The sequence below is a fragment of the Caretta caretta genome, chromosome 3 (genome assembly GCF_965140235.1).
Source record: "Caretta caretta isolate rCarCar2 chromosome 3, rCarCar1.hap1, whole genome shotgun sequence".
In the NCBI taxonomy this organism is placed as follows: domain Eukaryota; kingdom Metazoa; phylum Chordata; order Testudines; family Cheloniidae; genus Caretta; species Caretta caretta.
Window position 1 is genome coordinate 56,865,778 of NC_134208.1, and position 22,643 is coordinate 56,888,420.

General features: G+C 41.4%; 1 protein-coding gene across 2 annotated transcripts in view; it reads left to right on the forward strand.

The window, feature by feature from the left end:
* SMAP1 (small ArfGAP 1) overlaps positions 1-22,643 on the forward strand; it is a 227,291-nt gene that overhangs the window by 38,707 nt on the left and 165,941 nt on the right. For both annotated transcript variants that reach the window (XM_048845987.2, XM_048845988.2), the window contains exons 3-4: positions 3,144-3,229; positions 21,983-22,058. In XM_048845987.2, coding sequence (XP_048701944.1) covers positions 3,144-3,229; positions 21,983-22,058 — 162 coding nt within the window. The remainder of the gene's footprint in view (positions 1-3,143; positions 3,230-21,982; positions 22,059-22,643) is intronic.

Sequence of the window (22,643 nt, forward strand, 5' to 3'; positions counted from 1 at the left end):
ACATCTTTTCCCCTTCTCAGTTCTAAGGTTCCTTCGATCTCTAGTTTCACTGCTTCCAATTGCATCAGAAGTGAGATTGGGTCCAGTATTGAGTCAGATAGGTATAGAGAGGTTACATTTCTACCCCTGTTCTATTTCACTGACAAGACATGATAGAAAACCTGATTCTAATTACTGATGAGATTTGCCGTTTCTTCTTAGGGATGAATGGTTCTACTGACCATGACCTAGATACTATGAAAATATATATAATATAGTGTGTGTTCATTTTGAAAAAAGCAGACAAGCTGTACCAACTACCATCTGAAGGGTTCTCGCTGTTTCACACTTACCCTGCTGCCACCTCACTGACAGTGGTTGTAGCTGTCCGATCCGGGTATGTTGTGCCATCTCTGACAAGGAAGGTAGAAAACTAGATATTTTGGGAAGCACGATCTTCTCCTCGTCCAGTCGTGGCATCAGGCCATCGAACTCCCAAGCTGTGATACCTCATTATCAGTCCTGTCTTTGGAAGAAGATGGCTCTTTCTGCTTAAGAACCTTGCTGGAGATCAAAGAAATCTAGCAAAGATATTAATTACAGAAGAACAATTTGTCGCCACACAGTTATTGAGACACTTTCCATATGTCAGACTTTGCTGCCAGGGCGGTGGTGTCTGTCATACCATAAGGAGATGTGCATGGCTCAGATCTCAAGGTGTATTCCCTGAAACTGGGGTGGGTAGAAGATAGTTTGTGCTGAATAAACCATGTCCTCAAAGATGAAGGATACAAAGTTACTGTCCAGATCAGTCGGTATTTATCATTCTCCAAGAAGGAGGTTTGGCGCTCCTGTCTCAATAAGCACAGGCAGCAGAATCCTCCTTCATCTTTGTCCTCCTATCTTAGCAGCAGCAATAGCAGCTTCCTTGATAGCAACAACAAACAAGAAAAAGCTACAAGCCTCATCCCAAGAGCAGGCACACTACTTCATGCTCTTCTGTACCAGGCCTTAGATAGTGTGACATGAGGAGTGAGAGCTACAGTCCCCAATCAACTCTCCAACTTTCCTCCTTCCAGTCCACCTTTGGGAGTTTCACTCTTCTACTATTTCCATTACTGGAATAGCATTATCAGAGAGAAGTGGATCCTTTAGAAAGTGCAGGAAGTCTATTCAACCTCATTCTTCCTCCTAAGGATCCCTCTCACAAGCACCTACTACAGACAGAAGTTCTACCTCTTTTGGAAGCTCAGGCTATCAAGGAGGTACCAAAAGAGTTCAGAGCAAAAGGGCATTTGCTCAAAGTAGTTTCTGATCCCAAAGATGGATAGTGAGATGTGATCATCTTAGAGCTCAGAAAACTCAGTTTGTTTATCAAAGTTCAGTTTCCTTGTGGTGACAGTTGGGTCAGTAATTTCTTCCTGGTCTACCCAAGATTGATTTGTAGCTCTCGATCTCAAGGATGCATATTTCCTTGCATTGATCATACCTTCATATTGTGAATATCTCCATTTCATGGCTTTAAAAAAAGAGTACAGGGTCCCCATTGGCCTTTCTGCTGCCCCTTGGCTATTTACAAATTGCCTCTTTGTCATGACAGCATGCTTAAGACTGCAAGGTATTACTATACTCCTATTTGAATTAATGTCTAATAAAAGCTTCATCTCAAAAGTCTCTGACCATCAATCTGGACTCTGTGTGTGTTGGAGAAACTGGGTATCTGAATAAATTGGAAGAAATCACATCTTCCTATGTGGTCCTGAGGAGGCGGTTGAAAGGAACCGAGGTGGAGCACCTTGTCCTTTTATAGCTTTTCCCTCATTTTACCATCAGAGGTGCGTTGCCAGTACAGTTTGAGTGTCAATGTGTAGAGTTCATCTTGAATAACTTGGGTTACAGATGAGTAATCTCCTTTTTTCTTTAATCTTTCACTTGCAATCTTAGAAGCTACTTTTGAAATACTAAGTTTAAAAATTTTCAGATAGAAGTGATTTTATTTTTTTAAAACTATGTCCACTTTAGCTGTCTTAAGTGAACCTAGGGAGGTGGTGGAATCTCCTTCCTTAGATATTTTTAAGGTCAGGCTTGACAAAGCCCTGGCTGGGATGATTTAGTTGGGGATTGGTCCTGCTTTGAGCAGGGGGTTGGACTAGATGACCTCCTGAGGTCCCTTCCAACCCTGATATTCTATGAACCCAGAGTAGCAAATTCCACAGGAAACATCTTATAATTCCCATTCATATGGTCTTTTTAAAATGCTTTTTGTATTATCTATCTTTCTTTTGCAGAAAACATGCAAAATAGGGTTGTGTTGGTTTGTTTGTTGACCAGTGGTGGGCAAACTTTTTGGCCAGAGGGCCACATCAGGGTTGCGAAAGTGTATGGAGGGCCCGGTAGGGAAGGCTGTGCCTCCCCAAACAGCCTGGCACCCGCCCCCTATCTGCCACCTCCCACTTCCCGTCCCTTGACCCATCCAACCCCCCCTCCTCTTTGTCCCCTGACCCTAACGGCTGCCCCAGGACCTTACCCCCTATCCAAGCGCCCCTGCTGCCTGTCCCCTGACTGCCCTGACCCCTATCCACACCCCTGACAGGCCCCCCGGGCTCCTACGCCTGTCCAACCTCCCCTGTTCCCTGACTGCCCCTGGAACCCGCTGCCCCTTACCCAACCCTCTCCCCCCACCCCCTGCTACCTGCCCACTTACCATGCCACTCAGAGCGGCAGGAGCTTGCAGCCCCACCGCCTAGCCAGAGCCAGCCATGCCACCTGCGCTGCCCAGCAGGAGTGGCGGGTCAGAGCACTGGCTGTGCGCTGAGGCTGCGAGGGAGAGGGAACAGCGGGGGAGGGGCTTGGGGGCTAGCTTCCCCAGGCAGGAGCTCAGGGGCTGGGTAGGACAGTCCCGCCGGCCGGATGTGGCCCACCTCTGGTATAGACTATAACACTTGAATAGACAAGTGGTAAAAACAGAATATTACATTCAAAGGAGTGTAGAGAATATATATGAAACAAATGGATGTGATTAGAAGATTTAACCTCCAGTTCTTAAAATGTAGTGCACAAAAGTTTTTAATCCTCTTGCTTACATGGTCAGAATAACAATGGAAATGTGTTTCCAAGACCCAAATTAGCAATGTACAAAACAATAATAATTCTTCTTTCTTTAGTGCATGCAGGATATGGGAAATACGAAAGCAAGGATACTCTATGAAGCTAATCTACCAGAGAACTTCCGAAGACCACAAACAGATCAGTATCCTTTTTCCGTCTTACTGTTTTCAAATTCAAGGAGCCTTAATACAACCCAAGTGTTACTTACCCCATTCTTCATCTAGTTATGTATGTCAACTTATCATACCAACCTTAATTAAAGTTGATATTTTTTTACATTTATTATTTTGCGGTGCCTAACTGGAGGCATTGAAAAATGGGAAATGGTTCAGCAAACCTTCCTTACGGTAAGAAACTTAAGACATTTATTTAGTTTATTAAAGAGAGAGGTTAAGAACTGATGTGTTCATAGTTTATAAGTGTGTACACAGGGAGAAGATTTCTGATTGACAGATGTTATGCCTTTGTTTTGAAGAATAAATTGCTGGAAGCTGAAGCTAGACAAATTCAAACTGTAAATCAAGTACGTTTTTTGCAATGAGGATAATTAACCATTGTAACTTACCAATGGAAGTAGTGGTTTCTCCCTCATGTAAAGTGTTTAAATCAAGATTGGAAATCCTCTTTAAAAGATATGTTCTAGTTCAGCCAGACTTGGACTTGATACAGGAATCACTGGGCGAAACTATATGGCATGTTTCATGTAGAAGGCATAACAGATCAAGGACTGACATCTTTTAAGGTGGTAGATGACTACAGAATCTACTAGCCTCCTTTGGTGGGCCATATAGAATTTTTTTGTTGTTGATTTGAGCCAGTCTTCTGAAAGTTACAGGTGTTAATAAAGCTGTTGCTGCCTTACACCACTCTGCATCCCCATCAGTATAGGCTCTGACTCCACACACCATCCAGCTCCAGTTGTTGCCTCTGCACTGGCTGATTGTTTGGGAGCTGAGAACCAGTCATGTTCTGACCAGACCTCCTCCTTCCAGCACTGGGGAGGGGCAGGACACTCCTGCACTAATGGGGAGGAAGTAACCAGAGCTAAGTGGCATAGGATGGAGCCAGAGCCTGTGTCAGTAGCGGGCCTGATGCATAATGGAGCCTATGTCCATGGGAGAGCGGAGTGGAGGCAGGGAATGGGAGCAACAGGACCCTGTGTGCCAGGTTGTAGTGCTATTCATATTTAGTTAGGCTGCAGCCCCCGCACCCCACAGCATGCCAGCAGGGAAAGGGCTCTGCTGTTAAGTCACCCAGTTCTGGTTTCTATCTCACCGCAGGTGCCAACTCCATGGGTGCGCTAGGGCTGCTGATCAGCTCCTCTCCCTCCCCCTCCGCACCTTCTTCGCTCTGGTGATTAGCTATTCAGTGGCAGGAGGCTCTGGAGGAAGTTGGGGGAGGAGCAAGGGCAGGAAGAGGTGGGGTGGGGGTTTGGAAGAAGAGGTGGAGTGGGGACAGGGGTGGGGCAGAGCGGGAATTGAGTTCCCCTGGGAACTCTGAAAGTTAATGCTTCTGTACCTCACTGTTGGCAGAGGTATGCCTCAACATACCCTTAGATATGTAGGGGTTGGGGACTGGCCACTGTTGGGGTGGTTTCTGAGAACTTCTTCACTGAGTAGCCTGAGACCTTAATCACTTGATTCCCAAGAACTCAGCTTGACTCCAAACTTGTCGCTGAGGGTTCTTTAAGTGCATGCAATCAAACTACACTTGAGTTGATCGGGCTCAAGTGTAGGGGGAGGTACAAGTTATACCACACTTCCAGCATATGTAATCATGAATCAGCTTATATATACACTTATTACTATTGGTTAATACATTGTATCACACACTTTATGATTATTCTGCTAATTTTTGTAGCTGATCCTTGTCTAGATCATGAGCAGTTCACGTGCTGCACTATGTGCTAGCCACAGGTGCAAGCTATCACATATTGCTTACTATTTTATTTTTTACATATTTACAGGGCTACTGTAAATTCATGCTTTGTTCGTTGTCGTCTTGCTCAAAATAGAACTACAACCACAATCAGCTGTGGGAGCTATTGGGGGAAGTCAGTAATCGGAGCTGGGTGGTGTGAGGTGGAGCCAGTGACATTGCAACCCAGCACACGGGCTCCTGCTCCCAGTCCTTGAGATCTGATCAACTCTGTACCATCTGCTACCCATGTCACTTTAAATACTATCCCTGGTGCTCAGATTTGGGTGGTTACAGATTCTAATTGGCCCCCCTATGACTGTGCACCTGCACACCACCTCCCCTCCCCCTTAAATATTTTCACCAGCTGCCTATGGGGATGCCAAATAAAATCTGGGGGGTTGGATGCGGGCTGCCAATCCCTGCACTAGATTATTTCAATCCGTTTTAGTATAAAAATCTACAAATGAAACAAAACCCCATGCTGAATATTACTTGACTGTTTATTTTGTGTGTGGTGTTTCCCACCTCCCAGAGTTGGTGACCAAGTGAATGTCATTTAGTCTATATTAGACTTTTTAGTTTTGCCTATCCGAAGAGGAATTTTCATCACAGCAATGTCTTAAAAAGAACACACACACCTCTTGTCCATACTTTAAGTAAGGTTCTGTGCCCCAGTTGTCGCTGTATAGGATGAATGGGGTAGTGCCTTCTCTTTTTTTGGCCAGCAGAACAGCAAGAAATGAGGCTTTCCAGTTCTCTGACCAGAATTGCCCTTTCATTGCTTCACACGTGTGTGTCAAACTTGGAAAAAAATCTGGAGAGCATTCCTTTTGTGTTACACAAGTTTTCACATAGAGCTGCATGTTCAAACACTTGATTATCAGGACTCATGGCCCTAGCCATCCCTGGTTCCTTCTAGAAGTGGTGACTAGTAGCAACTGTCCTCACATTTGCAAGTAGTGCCCTGGGTGTATTTAGGAAGCCTTTCTTGCCTTGTCTTGTATATTTCTTAGATCGGCCTTTTCTTTGGGATATGACTGTTAACATTTGACTGGCTAAAGTCAGACCCGAAGCATGTCTAAGCCACCTCCTAAGGCCAGTCCCAGCTGTTTCTTCCTGCCTGACTCCAGCGTTCCTCTCCCTTGGCTTAGGTAGTTGAACAGAATATACCTGTTCTTTATTCTCCTTCAGCAAAGGGCCAAGTTTAGCTTCCCTCCTCTGTAAGCAAGTAAGGGAATGGAATAAATACCTGATCTCTCTCTGGAGAGTGGGGAAGTACTGCTCAAGGTGAAGCAGCCAAGAGAAGTGTGAAGTCATGAAAAGCATTGGGTGCCTCCTCCAGGAGAAGTACTGAGATAGCTGCTGTACATTTGAAGGTGTACTGCTGAATGTAGATAATTCAGTGTGGCTGGGAACTGAATATGTGGTGGGCACTGGGGGACAGAAAGGAAGACGAGAATTGATAAATAGAGAACAGAAGAGATTGAATTAGTTGGGTCTAGAAGCAAAATGAGAAGTGGTGAATTTGGTAATGGTAGGGAGAATTGATTTGGAGCTAATGTAGAGCTGTGTGAGTCAGGTGGATGAATGGTGACTGAGTAGGAAGATAAGTAGGAGTTGTGTGGGGCTGAATAGTGAGTGAATTAGTATGGTTTGATAGCTTGGAAAAATAGTTGTGAAATGTTGGTGTGCCCAGGAGCGTTGGAATGCATAACCAAGCTGGTGAAATTTTAATGGTGTGCTGGTAATTTTTTTTTATAATTTTGGAAAGCTAACTCCATTACTAGTATTAATTTAGGTTGCTTTCAATCTGTTTTGCTGCTTTATCTTCAGTTCCAGACCATTGTGGAGCTAGTTCTAGCTGTGTATGTGGGCTTCCAGCCTCTATAAGCTCCCTCGGTAGTTTGAACGCTGGCTAGTCCACAAGAATAGATCTGAACTTATATCTCACTTATCATATCTTACCCTGAAACAGAGTGTAAAAAGGGTGTTATGGAACAATAAAATGTTGTTCTGAGTAGTCTTAGCCTAACCATTTCACGCTCCATACATATCTGAAAGCTTTCTGATTGCGAAAGCATTAAAGCCTTGTGCTTTATTATCTTTCACTCTAAGCACATTGTAGGGAATATGTCCCAAAGTGTAGTTTGAGCCTGGATAACTTTTATTTGGTCAAATGCTAAATGAAGTTTATTATTAATAAATCAAAGCTGCTTTAGCATTCCTAGGTGAAAGGGCACTGGAGTTCCTCATGCACTCACTATGAGGTTGGCCTTCCTCCAAGTCTTTCTTTTCCCTTGTCATGCTTATTGTCAGAAGAAGTGAGTGGAAATGTGTGAAAGAGGGTATTGATGATGGACCTTTGTATTTAGCAAAGTGAGAATTAGCTTTATTCCATTAGATGGAAGTCTGTTGCCAACTCCTTTTCACATGTCCTGAAGAGGACATATGTTCGTGGTAATCAACTGATTTTACAAGAAAAAGTCTACCTCGGTCTGGAGTCTTCTACTATAACTTCATATTGAGATCCCAATTATTGGTCCATAATGAGTTTTGCCAGCATGCTGGAATCTGTAACTGGACAAAGGTGATTCCTGAGGCAGGGCAAGAGGACCCTGAACTCTGCAAAAGACTCCATGCAGAAGGAGAAGAGGGTCTCCCACACCAAAAATGATACCTGACGTTGTATCCTGCTCTATTCACTGGATTGGCCAACTCAAGAAGAAGAGAGACTCTAGCCATCAGCTTAGCCATGCCTGGAGTCTATGTACAGCTAAAAGAAAAGAGACTAATCGCCTCGCTGCATGCAAAGTGAGTTCAAGTTATTTGCAACATCAGAACTACAGTAGGTCTCAACTGAGATCTATCACATGAGTTAGAGAAGAAGGCTACTGAATTCTCCAAGGTTCCACTCCCAGGTCAGTTAACTAATTAGTGAGAAGCTATTTTTCTTTAAAAGCATACTATTCCAAAGCTGCCAAGTGCCTGATTTTAGGATACTTTCTCACAGACACAGAAATGATCAGAGAGATGCAGACACTGCAGTATTGTGGTAGGGGGAATAAGCTAAGTAAATAGGGTCTGTCATAGGTTGTATGTTCAGACAAACTTAAGATGGAACTTCAAAATGGGAAGGTATGAAGAAATAATTCTGTTATACTTCTTTAAAGCAAAGGCAAGAGTTTCAGCTGCTGCTTTTAGTAGACTAGACTCTTAGCTCAATTGATTAGATTAAAAGAAAGGCATTCTTCCTTAACTTTCCTGTGAAGTATTGAAATAATTCTTGTGTGAACCTTATAAATTGATGTAATTGCTCACTGTAGTAATTGATGAGCCAGAGAAATTAACCATTGGTCGAATTTCAGTTGTAACTTTAATGTCATCATGTATTATGTTTTTTATTAGTTTAGGGAAATTAGAAGTAAATTTAGTGATATTTGCTTAACTTCATATTTATTTGCTTATTCTTTTAATAAATCCATAAAAGCATACTGGTTCCTCTCTGAAAACTTCTTCAGTTTAGGAAAACATCCTGTTTAGAGGCCACACTTATGGCCATGTTGAACTTATTAGGGTCCTTAACACCACTCTTTTGGGATTCTATCTACACAGTTTAGGCCAGGGTCCCCTTCTGCACTAAAGTTTGCTAGAGCAGGGGTTCTCAACCTTTTTCTTTGAGGCCCCCCCAAACATGCTATAAAAACTACATGGCCCACCTGCGCCACAATAACTGGTTTTCTGCATCTAAAAGCCATGGCTGGCGTTAAGGGGTAGCAAGCAGAGCCGTTGCCCTGGGCACCATGAAGCTAAGTTTCTCAGGCTTCTGCTTCAGCCCCAGGTGACAGGGCTCAGGGCCCTACGCTTCACTCCCATGCAGTGGGACTTCTTTTTCTGCCCTGGGCCTCAGCAAGTCTAACACTGGCCCTGCTTGGCGGACCCCCTGAAACCTGCTCACGGCCCCCCTGAGGGGCCCGGGAATCCTGGTTGAGAACCACTTTGCTAGGGCACAGGAAGAAGATCAGCTTTATACCTATTTTGTTACAGCAGCAGCTCCATTTATCTGAGGAGTATTGGTGTGATTAATTTGTATTTCCTACTTCATCACGGTCATCTTCACCTTATGAAGCTGTAGCTCCATCAACACCCCCTGGTGATTATAAACCTTCAGGAGCTTCTAAGAACACCAGCTGAAACACTAGAAATCCACTAGAAGTTGCAAGTGAGAAATCTCACCATTTATTGGACATATTATGCACCTCATTACCTGACAAACAGGCAGTGACAGTTAATGAGAGCTTCCTAGAGCCTGCTCAGCTGTTATAGCATGCCCCTGCCTTTCATGCAACATCCGAAAAGATGAGATACTAGGTAATCGCCTAGGGCTTTGAATATTTTTAAATGGAGCTGGATTCTTTGTTGCAGTGGCCCAAGAGGGAACTAAGCAACAAAGTTATAAATCTACCCCTATAAAACAAAGGAGCCACAATTATTTCACTTTGTAGGCAGACAGTTATTCAGCCAGCTTACAAATAAGTCTCAAATTATCAAGTCCTTTTCAAAATAGGACTCCTCTGCTGGCATAGGGAGCTCTGAATTTCTTGATAAAGTGCCATAAGAGTTGAGATGAGCTGCAGTCTTAATGAGGGACAATTAATCTCAAGGACACCCCTTTAAGTCACCTATAGATGTATCTGATCCTGCAGCATCTTTGGTGGTGACTACTGTAATGATAAGACCTTCACCTTGGCTTTGACCATCTGGAAAACCATTCATGAAATATAGAATATTAGAGAACTTGCCATTTGAAAGAATGGAGCTTTTTAGCTCAAAATCAGAAGACACCATACATACTTCCCTTCTTAAACTTTAAGATTGCTGAGTATCTGTCTCATGCAATCAAAAAGAAAACAATACTGACAAGCTGAAGCAAAACAACCCTCTGTCTTTTTTTTTACCCATACCAAAGACCTACAGATGATTCAAGAAAGGAACAGTGTTTTCATAAGAGACTTTCATCTGCCTTTTCTGCTTCCATCTCTTTGTGATGGTTGTGTACCAATAAACAGGTTTGATGGTCCTCTCGAGACCTGTTCTGAACCAATTATTGTGGGTATTTCCCTTCACCTCTTCCTTTTTGGAAACTGAATAGTAGTTCATTTTGGGGAAGCCTGGAACAAAATTTGAATAGACCATGAAGTTCTCAAGGCTATCTGAAGTGGGTATAGTATGCAGTTCAAGACTATCTCTACTCCCACTACCTTCCTCATCCCTTTCCACGGAGTCCCCTCATAAGGGGATGTTACAGCAAGAAGTCCTGTCCCTCTTGTCTCTGAGGCATAAAGAGGTTTCTTCACAATTCAGGTGAAAGGGTTTTTCTCATTTCTTTCTAAATCCAGAAAGAAGGGAGGTTGGAGGGCTATTTCGTATCTAAGAAATCAACACAATTGTTCATAAAACAAATTCAGAATGGTGATTTTAGCCTCAGTTATTCTCTCTAGATCCACAAGATTGGTTTGCAGCCCTCAATCTCCAGAAAACACATTTCCATATTGCAGTTCACCTCACATAGGAAATATCTGCATTTTTGACCTAGGAAATCAACAATTCCAATAGAGTTCTTCCGGTTGGTCTGTCAGCAGCTCCAAGAGTCCTTAACAAATGCCTAATGATTGTTGCAGTGTTCCTTAGACAGCAAAACGTTCAAGTATTTCCTTAACTTGGATTGGTTGATATAAGGTTCCTCTCCTCAACAAGTTTTAACTAACATTCATTATGTTCTCTGGCTCTCTGCCAATCTACAGCTGAGATTTTTTTCTTTGTATGCACTTAAACACTGTGGTGGAAAATGGAATTTATTGGTACTCTTCTAGATTGTATACATAGCATTAGCTTTCCTCCTCATTCTAGAGTCAACACAGTGACAGATGATAGCACAAATGCAGATCAAGCCTTTCACAAAAGTGAGATCATGCCTTAAGAATTCTGGGTCACATGGTTTTGTGCACTTTTATCACTTCTCAAGTCAGACATCGCCATCATGATCTACAGGGCTGGCTGAAGCCAATTTACAGTGTGATAAAACATCATATACATATGCCAGTGAAGATTTTTACATGTCCTTTCCTCTCTCCAGTGAATCTTTGCAAAGGTCTACCATTTTGTCTTCTCACGTTAACTCTGGTGACGAGTACGTTCACTCAAGGATGGGATGCACACACACATCATCAGACTCCAGGTCTGTGGACAAAGAACAGATTTTTTTGTACATAAATATCTTGGCACTCAATGTGATCCACTTGGCATGCATACCTTTTTTAGCTCTAATCCAAGGAAAGTTATTGCAGTACTTTTGTTTGCCATCACCTATATAGTTCTATGCAAACAAGCAGGGGGGATCCAGATAGTCTTCCCTGTGTGATGAAGTAATCCAGCTGTGGGAGTGATACCTCGAATATAAAAGAGCTATCACTACGGTTTGTCTACCAGGATTGATAACTTCAGCAGACACTTCTCATCTGATCACACACTATCTCTAAGGAATTCAGTTGTTGTTCTGATTTTTCTGGGCATGAGGTTATCCAGCCATAGACCTATTTGACTCTGAGAGGAACAAAAAATACAGAGTTTTGTTCAAGATAGGTTGAGTTTGGGGTCTCTCTCGGATGCTCTTCATATATTTTGATCCAGGGGGCTGATATCTGCATGCTTACCAGTTCTGTGAATTCCACAAACTCTTAAGAAAGATCAAACAGAACTCTGTAATGATGTTAGGAACTTTAGTTCCCAGACCTATTAAGGTCATCAATTCAGAGTCCAATTTCAAAAATTGAATCAATTTTCTAGTAATCAAACTATTTACCTCCTTTTTTCCTAAAACTTCATGCTAGTAATTTGAAAAAGAAATCTCACACTAGAAGTAGCATGAGTTACCTTTATTTCTACACCATTTAGAATTTCATCTAAACTGTTGATAGCCTATGCTGAGTGTAAAATGGAAGGCTGTTAAAGACAGAATATCTAAATGGTTCTATGACTGCATCTCTCAGATACAGAATACTTTAGTTATCTGTGTGTTCTGATTAAGGCTTGCTTTACCACAGCTCCTTTGCTTTGGTGGTTTCTTGTAAAAATGTTTCCATTACTAAAATATGTCTCATGACCGCCTGGAGCTCCAGTCATACTTCTTTGAAGCATCTGTGGTATAGGTGATGCTGCTAGAGTGGATGCTTGAGACTATGATATCCTAATTATTTGTTTTGAGAACCATTGCTTATGAGTCACCAGGAATGGAATACATACGGACAATCACTTGAAAAAGGCAGGTTACTTATCTTGCATTAACTGATGTTCTTTAAGAGGTGTTGTCTATATGTATTCCATGACATGTCCTCCTTCTCCACTATATCCTAATCTGTATTCTTTGGGTTTCTGTTTGTGAAACAGAGATGGTGGGGCTGGGCCTGCTTTTTTATATCTTTAGGAGAGGGGCATGAAGGCAGCTAGGATTCAGGCATGGACCAACAGGTGGTACTGATCAAAACATTTCAACTTCTGGCCCTGAGGAAATACACGCTGCTAGAGGGGAGTATAATAATCACTCAAAGAGCATCAGTTACTGTCATGTAAATAACCTTTTTTCTGTGATGTGGTTAGCAGCAGCAGACCATGAGTAATTTTTCCTTATTAGCTGTTGCAGGTGGCACAATGCAAATTAGATCTGTTAGATCTCCTTATAAATCGCACTTCTCCAGTTTTATTCTTCACCCTCAGCATGAAGGGACCTCCATAGATGATTTTAATTACTGTTTTGAAACAGTTTCTGGTGTGGTGACAGCTGGGAGTCAGAGGAGTTTTGAAGAAGCCGTTACTGGAGATGAAGCCAGCTTCATATTTACTGCAGTTGCTGTCATATATTCTACACTCATTGTGAGCAGGTCCTGCTCACACAGCAAGGTGGAGTGGTGGCAGGTTCTACTGTTGCACAAGACCCTGGCTTTGCAGAGGGCAAATTATGCTGTAAAGGGTTGAGAGGAGTTTACTCATAGGAGCAAATATCCTTGCTGAAGGAGTGGAGTCCTGAGAACATGAGGTGGACTCGGGAAAAGGGGTTCAAGATCATCAGGAATGTCTCGTCTTGTGTGTGTGTGTACACCTTCGGTAAAACTGTGTGAGACTCCTTTTATTTTCAGTGGGAGCTTCCTCCAGTTTCTAGATATTTATTGCATCTGCACCTAGGGCTGAGCTGAAGAAATAAAGCTGCAAAGCTTTGGTATCCCTAAGTCTCCTTGACTCTTCTCTTTTGGACATCTTTTCTGAAGTTGCCTTCCGTCCCGTGGTGAGGGGGAGCGGGGCAGGGACGGAGATGTCAGACTCACTACAAAGTGTAGGCTGTGGACTCAGCTAGGCGAGTCTCAAAGTAGGACTTGAAATATATTTTAAGAATGTCATTGCAGCCATGTGATTTGAAGGGCCCAAGCAGAAATTATATTGCTTCATTTTTGTAGGAGTATAAGCAAGAAAAAACTAAATATCTGTATCTCTGCCCAAAAGATTATGGCAACAGCGTGTACCTCCCTAGATGCCATACATGTTCTTATTGCATGCTCTTCTTCACTCAGCCTACCCAGCAACAGCCTTAACTAGCAGTAATATGGCTTCACCAGTTAGGAGGGGAATATCTGTCAATTAACTACAGTATGTAAGCCCTACTCTGGCCCTTTTCCCTTAGTTTCTGCATGCTGGAAACTCTGAGGACAATTCCTGGGTTCTCTAGTCAGTATGCTCTTTTAACAGTGCCATCCTCACCCCTTTTGTGGAAGCAGAATCTCTGTCTTGTCCTCAGGGCACTCCAGATTGATGTGGAAGAGAAGGGAAGAGAGTTATAGTCATGAAGTGCTTCTGGGAGAGCAACTCTGTTTTTTTCAGCTGGAGGATCTGCACCTGGACTTCCATAATTCATAGATTTTTAAGGCTAGAAAGGGGAACATTATGATCATCTAAACATATTTTCTGCATAGCACAGATCATAACTTCACCCAGCAATTCCTGTAGGTGATGAACGGGGTATGCACTGTTGAGTGGTTTAACATTTCTTTGCTTTTGTGAGTGTCAGATCTGTAGTAGCAACCTTAACTGCTTCACAACAGTTCTTGCATACTGTAAATCATGTTACCCATTTTAGCCACATTGTTTTATTGACCTGATGTGCTGACATAGGACAGAGCTGCTTGTTCCAGATGTAATGTAAATGTCTACATTTTATCTCTGTAATGCACAACCAATCAGAAAACCTAAATACTGGTTTGTTCATTTTGAAGGCTGTCATGGATTAGGTAGAATGCTAGACCTCCTTTGCTCTTCTGAATAAAGGATATCTTCCTGTCACCTTATGAAGATGTCCACAAACTGTATATAGAGTTTGTATAATGTCACTCTCCTTGCAATGTATCAACCTCATGAATTTGGACGGCTAAGATATCTGTCCTCTTCTGACACATTCATCCACCTCTGCCTTTAGATTCTGAATTTGGAAGAACATTCCTAATACCATACTGGCTACATCTGCTGATGGTCAAGACTTGAATATTCTTCCCTTTGCCAGTACTTATCAGAAGCTGCATAAACTCCCACAGGAATTCACAGAAAAATAGTGGTTCTTTCAGGGCCTCTGTGTATTCCCACTTGTGGGAAATGGTGCCGTTGGCATTGAGCTGCAGAGCTTCCTTGAAAACCCATATCCATTGGGAAGCACTTGATTACATTGCTTTTCTCTGTGTAAGGGCGTGCACCCCAAACTACCTTAGTTCGTTTGCTGCTGTTACAGAGAGCAAACAGAGCCTGTCTTTAGGATCTCAGATTAGATCTTCCCTCAGTCTAGCTTATTTTGTAATAGAGCGTGTAGAGATATAGGTCATAGTTAAACATAAGCATCCTTTCCTTGTTCCGGAAGTCTTCGACCCTTCACCAAGACCAAGTCAGGTCAGTCCCATAAAGGCTTGGAGTACAGATTTATTAACTTACTGGAGCACAGGGTAGTTTGGTTGGCTCTCAAGGCCTTTCAGCTCCCCTGAATAGTGCTGTGACCCAGGGACCTGTTGATGCCAGTAGGCAGAGTGCATAAGGTTTTACAGGTATCCCCTGGTTTGGATGTATGCATAATAATTCACCAAAGGTCTCTACCGAGACACAGCAGCAGTGCAGAAGTAAGGGTGGCAATACACCATACCATGCCACCCTTACTTGCAGTTCCTTGTGGGTCAGGACCCCCAGTTTAAAGAAATGCTGTGTACTTCTGTATACTTTTACCCTGTAGATTTCATAGGGGAGATCAGATTTCACAGTCCATAATGTTTTTCAAGGCTGTGAATTTGGTAGGGCCCGATTCATAACCTAGAGCAGAGGTTCTCAAATGGGGGGTGGGACCCCCTAGCGGGTGTGGAAAGTGGGAGCGGGGGAAAGCTTTACCCACAGCAGTGAATAACTAACAAAGCTGATTCCTCCAGACATATTAGGTTCTCAGATGGAGCTGTGCATTTTGATGAATTTCTGTTAAGCTTGCATAGCATTATACAAAGTTGTTGACATCTGTACATTAATCCTTTTGCTACAATATGCTACAACGTGGTGTGCACAGTTTTGCTTTTGCTCTTATTACAGTGGATTGTGGGCTCATTCGTGCAACAGAAAAAAACCCAAACCCAAAAACCTCAAGTGAAAAACAAAAGGCAAAACTGATTCAAGTGAAGTGCCATCCTGCATATATCAATATATGTACTTGTGTGGCAGGGGGGAGGGGTGTAAACTACTATAGGCACAAAGAAGAAAAATCAAATAAGTTTGAGAACCACTGCTCTACAGTCTTCAGCTTCCTCAGTGGCATGAGAAAGATAGCCCCCTTAAGGAGTCTCTGTCTTCATGGGACTTAAAATCTTGTCTTAACCAAGTGGATGTGGTCTCCTTATAACTGTATTGCATAAGTCTCTCAAGCATCTATCATCTTGATAGCAATTACATCTGTTAGGAGGGTAAATGAGTTTAATTCTTTGTGTTGTCTGCCCGCCACCTTCCCTCCATTATGGTAATCCACATGGACAAAGTTATAATAAGGCCACATTCCAGCTTTATGCCAAATGTGGCCTTATTTCCACCTGTCTCAATGTATTTCCCTCCCAGAGTTATTCCCCTGACTTCCCACCAAAGGGAAATTTTATTTCCGTACACTAGATGTGAAGAGGGTGTTCTGCCTTTATCTGAAAAAGACCAAACCCTTAAAAAAAAAAAAAAATCCAGTAGCTATGTGCAGCATATAGGGGGAGATGCTGGAGTCATTGGCTTTCTGACTGGTTAAGGTGGTGTGTAGGACATTTTAGCTAGGGGTCCAGTACCCCTTGGTTTAAAGACACTGAAAGGCACTGCAGCGTCAGTGGTGTGTCTAGGCAGGTTGCCTCACGGAGATATGAAAAGTAGTCACCTGGAGTTTAGTGTGCACTTCCAGCAGACACCGTATTTAGCATTGCTCTCTAATAACCTTTTTGGGAGTACAAACTATCCATATAGCTAAGAACTCCTTGCTCACCACCTTCTTGGTGGAGCACTGCTTGCTACCCTCTCACAAAGGAGGCCCTGAAACAGGAAAAGAGGTTACTTGCCAGTAACTGTTCTTTGAGAATCTCCTCTGTGTATTCACACTACTTGCCCACCTTCCTCACTACCTCTGTTTCAAATAACATCAGGACTCTGGATGGAGAAAAGGCATGAGATGTTTAGTGAGCTCGGGGGTGTACTCTTTATATAGAAGAGGGCAGTGACTTCACTCTTATCAAGATCTTTAAAGTACCTGCCAACTGACCCAACTTCTTGAGCAATCTGCATCTTGATGCCAGAGCATTGTGAATCGCCCAAGCATGAATGCAGAGGAGACTCCTGAACAGCAATTACTGATAACACTTCTTTATATGTCCCAAATTGGATTCTGTTATGTCCAGTTTAAAGAAAACGGCTTCACCCATGAATTCGTGTGTCCCTAAACCATCCTTTTGATAGAAAGATTCTTGCCTTAAGTGCCACCGAGTTCTCTGTCCTTACATATCTGTTTCATCTTGGTTTGAGGATCTAGCAGGATTTTTTTTTCTTTCCCCCTACTCTCCCAAAAAGGAAAATTTAGGTTTTGCTGTCAGTTACATCATGAACAAAGTCATTAAGATTTATTCCATCTGGCAGCCAACACTTGCAATTCATTTCTGGTAGCAAGATGAGTTTTGTGATTTAGGTAAAAAAGTAAGTGTGCAGCGCACAAGCACACAAATCCATTATCTTCAGTTTATGCCTTCAGTGACACCTGCATAAACCCGTTTAATGTATAATCTCATATTGCTGTGTAGCTGATGACCTGATTTATAATGACATGGAAAGAAACAAGCTTGATTCTCAGATCCCAGGCTGAGTTTTCAGAGCTAGAAGTTTGTAAATAAAAGGATTTTTCTCTAACTGAACAAAATTGATATGGAAGTCAATAAGACACAGTGAATATGGAACCCCACATTGCCATTTTACAGTGTCCCTTTTCAGAATAGAACTGTACTTAATAGTGAATAAACAGTAACCATGTTGCCAAATTGTAAAATTGTAACTTTAAAGTATTGTAGAACCAATTTTGTGTATTTCTTGCTGGTGTGGTATTTTAGGATTTCCAGTTCAGTATGTAAACTTTTTTCTATTTTTCAAAGTTTTTTTTTAATCTCTTCATTGTCTGAATTTTATTGTATTTTTCTGCCAGGTAAATTTTGCTTTAATATTTACATAGTTCAAGAATGAATTTTTTTTCCTGTGATCAAATTTTAATGCATGGCAAGAAATCTCTAAAAACATCAACATCAGTTGTCGTTCCCTAGAGAAAAAATGAGGCACATTACTTTCTCTGCCCCTCTCCCCCCCATTTTTTTAAACAAAGAATACTCTGGGTAAAGCTTAAAAGGGGGGAAAATAGAGACAACATCATGGTAGTGGTTCACTATAGGCCACCAAATTAGGAAGAGGAGGTGGATGTGGCATTTTGGAGGGATGGGAGGCAGGGGAGGGAGGGACAGACGGACCGACCAAACAAATATCCAAAACACAAGAACCTGGTAGTAGTGGGAGATTTGAACTTTCATCTGTTGGAAATTTATATTTTGCGGTATTACTTTTCCAATAAGTTCTTGGAATGTGCTGGGGACAACTTTTTGTTTCAGTAAGTGCAGGATGTAACTAGGGGGACAGCCATTTTAGACTTGATTCTGACTAACGGAGGAAATGGCTGTGAATCTGAAGGCGAAAGGCAATTTGAGTGAAAGTGATCAGGAAATGATAAATTTCATGGTTCTATGAGTAAGGACAATTTAAATAAAAAAAAAAAAAAAGCAGCCAGTAACAAACTCAGAGAACTGGCAGGTAAGGGTCCCTGGGAAGAAAATCTAAATGAAAAGGAGTGCAGGGAGCTGGCAGTTTCTAAAGGAGGCAGGATTAAAGACACAACTACCACTATCCTGATGGGAAGGTAAAATAGGAAGAATAGTAAGGGAACAATATAGCTCTATCAAGAGTTTTTTAAAGACCTGAAAATCAAAAAAAGAACCATACAAAAAGTGAAAACATGGGCAAATTGGTAAGAAGGCATACAAAAGAATAGAACAAGCATGTAGGGACAAAATTACATAGTTATTAAGGGACATAAAAGGCCATTAGAAAAGGGTGATCAGATAGATACTCAATACTATTAATAACAACAAGGGGGAGAGAACACAAGTCAAAATAGGGAAAACATGTTAAAGAATATTTAGGTAAGTTAGATGTATTCAAGTCAGAAGGGCCTGAAGAAATTCATTTTAGGATACTAAAGCTAGCTTTGGTAATCTTGGAACTGTTAGCAATTATCTTTGAGAGCTCATGGGGGACTGGTGAGATCTCAGAGGACAGGAGAAGAGTGAATGTAGTACCTATCTTTTAAAAAAAAAAAAAAAGAGAGAAAACAAAGATGACCTGGGAAATTATAGACCAGTCAGCCTAACTTAGATTCCTGGAAAGATAAACAAATTATTAAACAGTCAGTTTGTAAGCTCCTCGAGGGTACTAGAGTTATAAGAAATAGCCAGCATAAAACAAATTATGCCACACCAACATAATTTCTTTCTGTGAGAGGGTTACTGACTTAATGAATGGGGAGAAGCAGTATATCTTGATTGTCGTAAGATTTTTCTCACATTCCCATACGACATTCTAATAACAAAGTAGGAAAATAATATTGTTTAGATGAAATTACAGTAAGGTGGGTGCACAACTGGTTGAGAGACCATACTCAGAGTAGTTATGAATGGTTTGCTGTCAAACTGGAAGGATGTATCTAGTGGGGTCCCACAGAGTCTGTCCTGAGTCTGGTAGAAGTCAGTATTTTCATTAATGACTTGGATAATGGAGTGGAGAATATGCGTATAAAATTTGTGGATTGACACCAAACTGGGAAGATTGCAGGCGCTATGGAGGACAGGATGAAAATTCAAAAAGACCTTGACAAATTGGAGAATTGGTCTGAAATCAACCAGAGAAAATTTATTAAAGTATTCATTTAGTATTCATTATTTATTAAACTCGTCATTCATCTACAAAATGAGGAATAACTGGCTAGATGGTAGTATTGTAGAAATGGATCGGCAGGTTATAGTGGGTCACAAATTGAGTATGAGTCAATGTGATGCAGTTGTGAAAAAAGCTAATATTGTGGGATGTATTAATAGGAGTGTCCTGTGAAAGACGTGGATGTAGTTGTCCTGCTCTACTTGGTTCTGGTGAGGCCTCATTTGGAGTACTGTGTCCAATTCTGGGTGTCACACTTCAGTAAAGATGTGAACAAATTGGAGAGACACCAAAGGAGAGCAACAGAAATGGTAAAAGGTTTAGGAAATCTGACCTTTTTCAAGAAAGTTTAAAACATGCCCAGTTTCTTAGTTTTGAGTAAAGGAGACTAAGGCAAAACCTGGTAAGTCCTCAAATATGTTAAGGGCTTTTATAAAGAGGACTGTGATAAATTTTTCTGAATGTCCACTGAAGGTAGGACAAAAGGTAATGGGCTTAATCTTCAGCAATGGAGATTTAGGTTAGATATTAGGAAAAAACTTTCTAGTCTTAAGGATAGCTAAGCTCTGGAATAGGCTTCTGTGATAGAGATCCATTGGCAAAGGGTCCCTTGTTCTTTGCAAACAATTTTCACCTCAGACTTGTCAAACTCACTACGCCAAATACTTATCTGATGGGATATTTATTCATAAAGAGTAACATGTAAGATAGCTATACAAAGCTTGTAACTTGTCAAGATTTATAATAATTGCAAGATGTATATATGGGTAATATTTAAGGAATATAATTTTATGGAAAATATGCTTTATGGACTTGGAGTAGAAATTACTCACCATGAGATAATGTTTCTCAGTGATGGCCCATTTGGGTAAGGAAAGTTGTCACCCTACCCTATTTAACTGTTGATGCAAGGCTCAACTGTCAAGCCTTTCTACCTCCGAAGACTTGATGGAAAACAGACAACTGGAAACAATCAAAACCATGTGGGGCTGAAAAAGAAACTTTCTTTGCTGTTTTCCCAATCTATGAACAGAAACAAAAGGCTGTTTTCAGTATAAAACAGAAGGGAGAAGCACTCTATCCATTCTTTGACCCCTTAGGAAGTGGAGGACTTGGATAAACATTTGGATCCTGGTACTTGTGAAACCAGTCAGCTCTGCAACAGCGTGAACTTGGTGGAGAAAGCCTGTTTTATTATATAGGAAAGGTAACTATTGATAAGTGTAGACCCAGGTTTCATTTTGTTTTTTGTTGTAACCAGTTGTTTCCATCACCACCTTACACCCCTAATTAAATCTTCACTCTTTCTTAAATAAGCCTTTAAATTTATTGTAAGTGCTCACAAGTGCTTTGTTGTTTACATGTGTGTTGGTTTAAGATTAAACTGGCCAACTGGAGTACACTGCACCTTTGGGTGCAGAAAGAAAAGGAGTACTTGTGGCACCTTAGAGACTAACCAATTTATTTGAGCATAAGCTTTCGTGAGCTGTAGCAGAGGATCTGGAATTTCTGTGAGTAGCCGGTGTCAGGGGCTGGATATATCCTAGGGGAACGATTCAAAATAACTTGGGGTTTGGGATGCCCCGATGGTTAACCTGCCAGGTGAAGTTGGGGCTGGCATAGCCCAGAGGAGAGTGTTTGAGTGGCTGAAGACTGATGGTATTAAGGAGCTGACACCCAACTACCACAAGAAAGACTCCCTCTTGCGGGAGGCAGGGGGTAACAAGATGACTCTCAGTCCTGGGAGCCCTGAGAATTGCCGCAGCTTCCAAGGGAGGTTGTGCAGTTCTCCTCATTGGAACTTTTAAAGAACAGCTTGGACAAATATCTGACAGGGGTGGCTGAGGTTTATTTGGTCCTCTTGCCTCAGAGCATGGTCTGGTCTTGATGACTTTTCAAGGCCCCTTCCAGCCTTCTATTTCTATGATTCTGTGATTCTTATTGCAGGATTGTGTGGTGGTGTTAGTCTTTGTGGGTGCTCACAACCTATTGCATAATATAAATATGGAGTGAAAATGTTTTGATGGCAGGACACTGAATCACATCTATTTTGTATATCCATTTTTCATGTCATTGATTTCAAAGTAAGAAAATGAAGCTGTTAAGAGAAGTATATATGAAATCTAAGCAGTAAGTAGCTGTGACTGAATTTTTACTATTGATAAGTTCATTGAAAGTAGTTGACCATGTTCATTAATAACCAAAGCCGTTCAGGTTTTGTTCTCTCACCTTAAAATAAAATTGCAAAAATGAAATGTTGGAGAATTAGAATCTAATGTCATTCTTTTAGTTTGAATATTCTTAATTAACCAGATTTTAGATTAATTTTCTTCCTCTCACTGTGTTTTCCTTAACTGCCTGTTTTCAGAGCTGTAGAATTTTTCATCAGGGATAAATATGAAAAGAAGAAGTACTATGACAGAAATGCAATCAGTGTCACCAGCGTAAGTATGCAATACTTCCAATAATTCAGATAGTATTCTTTGTATTGAAGCTTTAAATTACCCTTGGAGAAATTTGAAATAGTCTACCTAAGTACTTATCAGAGGAGGTACTGTATGTAGGAATATTAAATAGATGGTAAAGACATGAACATATAATAGTAAACATTCCTTTGGCCCAGAGCCATACAAGACTGACCTTCATTATCTGTGTAAAAAAACCGATGGACAGACAACTTCCCTACCCAAAAAACCTAGAGCTGAACAATTTGTGTGTGAGATAATTATAATATAGTTAAGGTTGTGTTTCAGAGTTTAGTTCTAAGAAACTTTAAAGCTTTATTTTGTAGAAAAAATTATTGAAGTGGCAAAAACCAAAACACAGAGTATGGACTTGGAGCAGTACTTTTCTTGGTGGTTCGATGAAAAATGAATTGACATTGAGAGAATAATAACTTAAAAATCACTACCTTTGGAAACACCTCCCTTCATGCCTCCACTCCCCCCTAGTAGTCTCACTTTTCTTTGAAGGATAAAATACATGAGGCGAAATAGATCTTGTCCTATAGCCCTGTAGTCTTCAGTTGG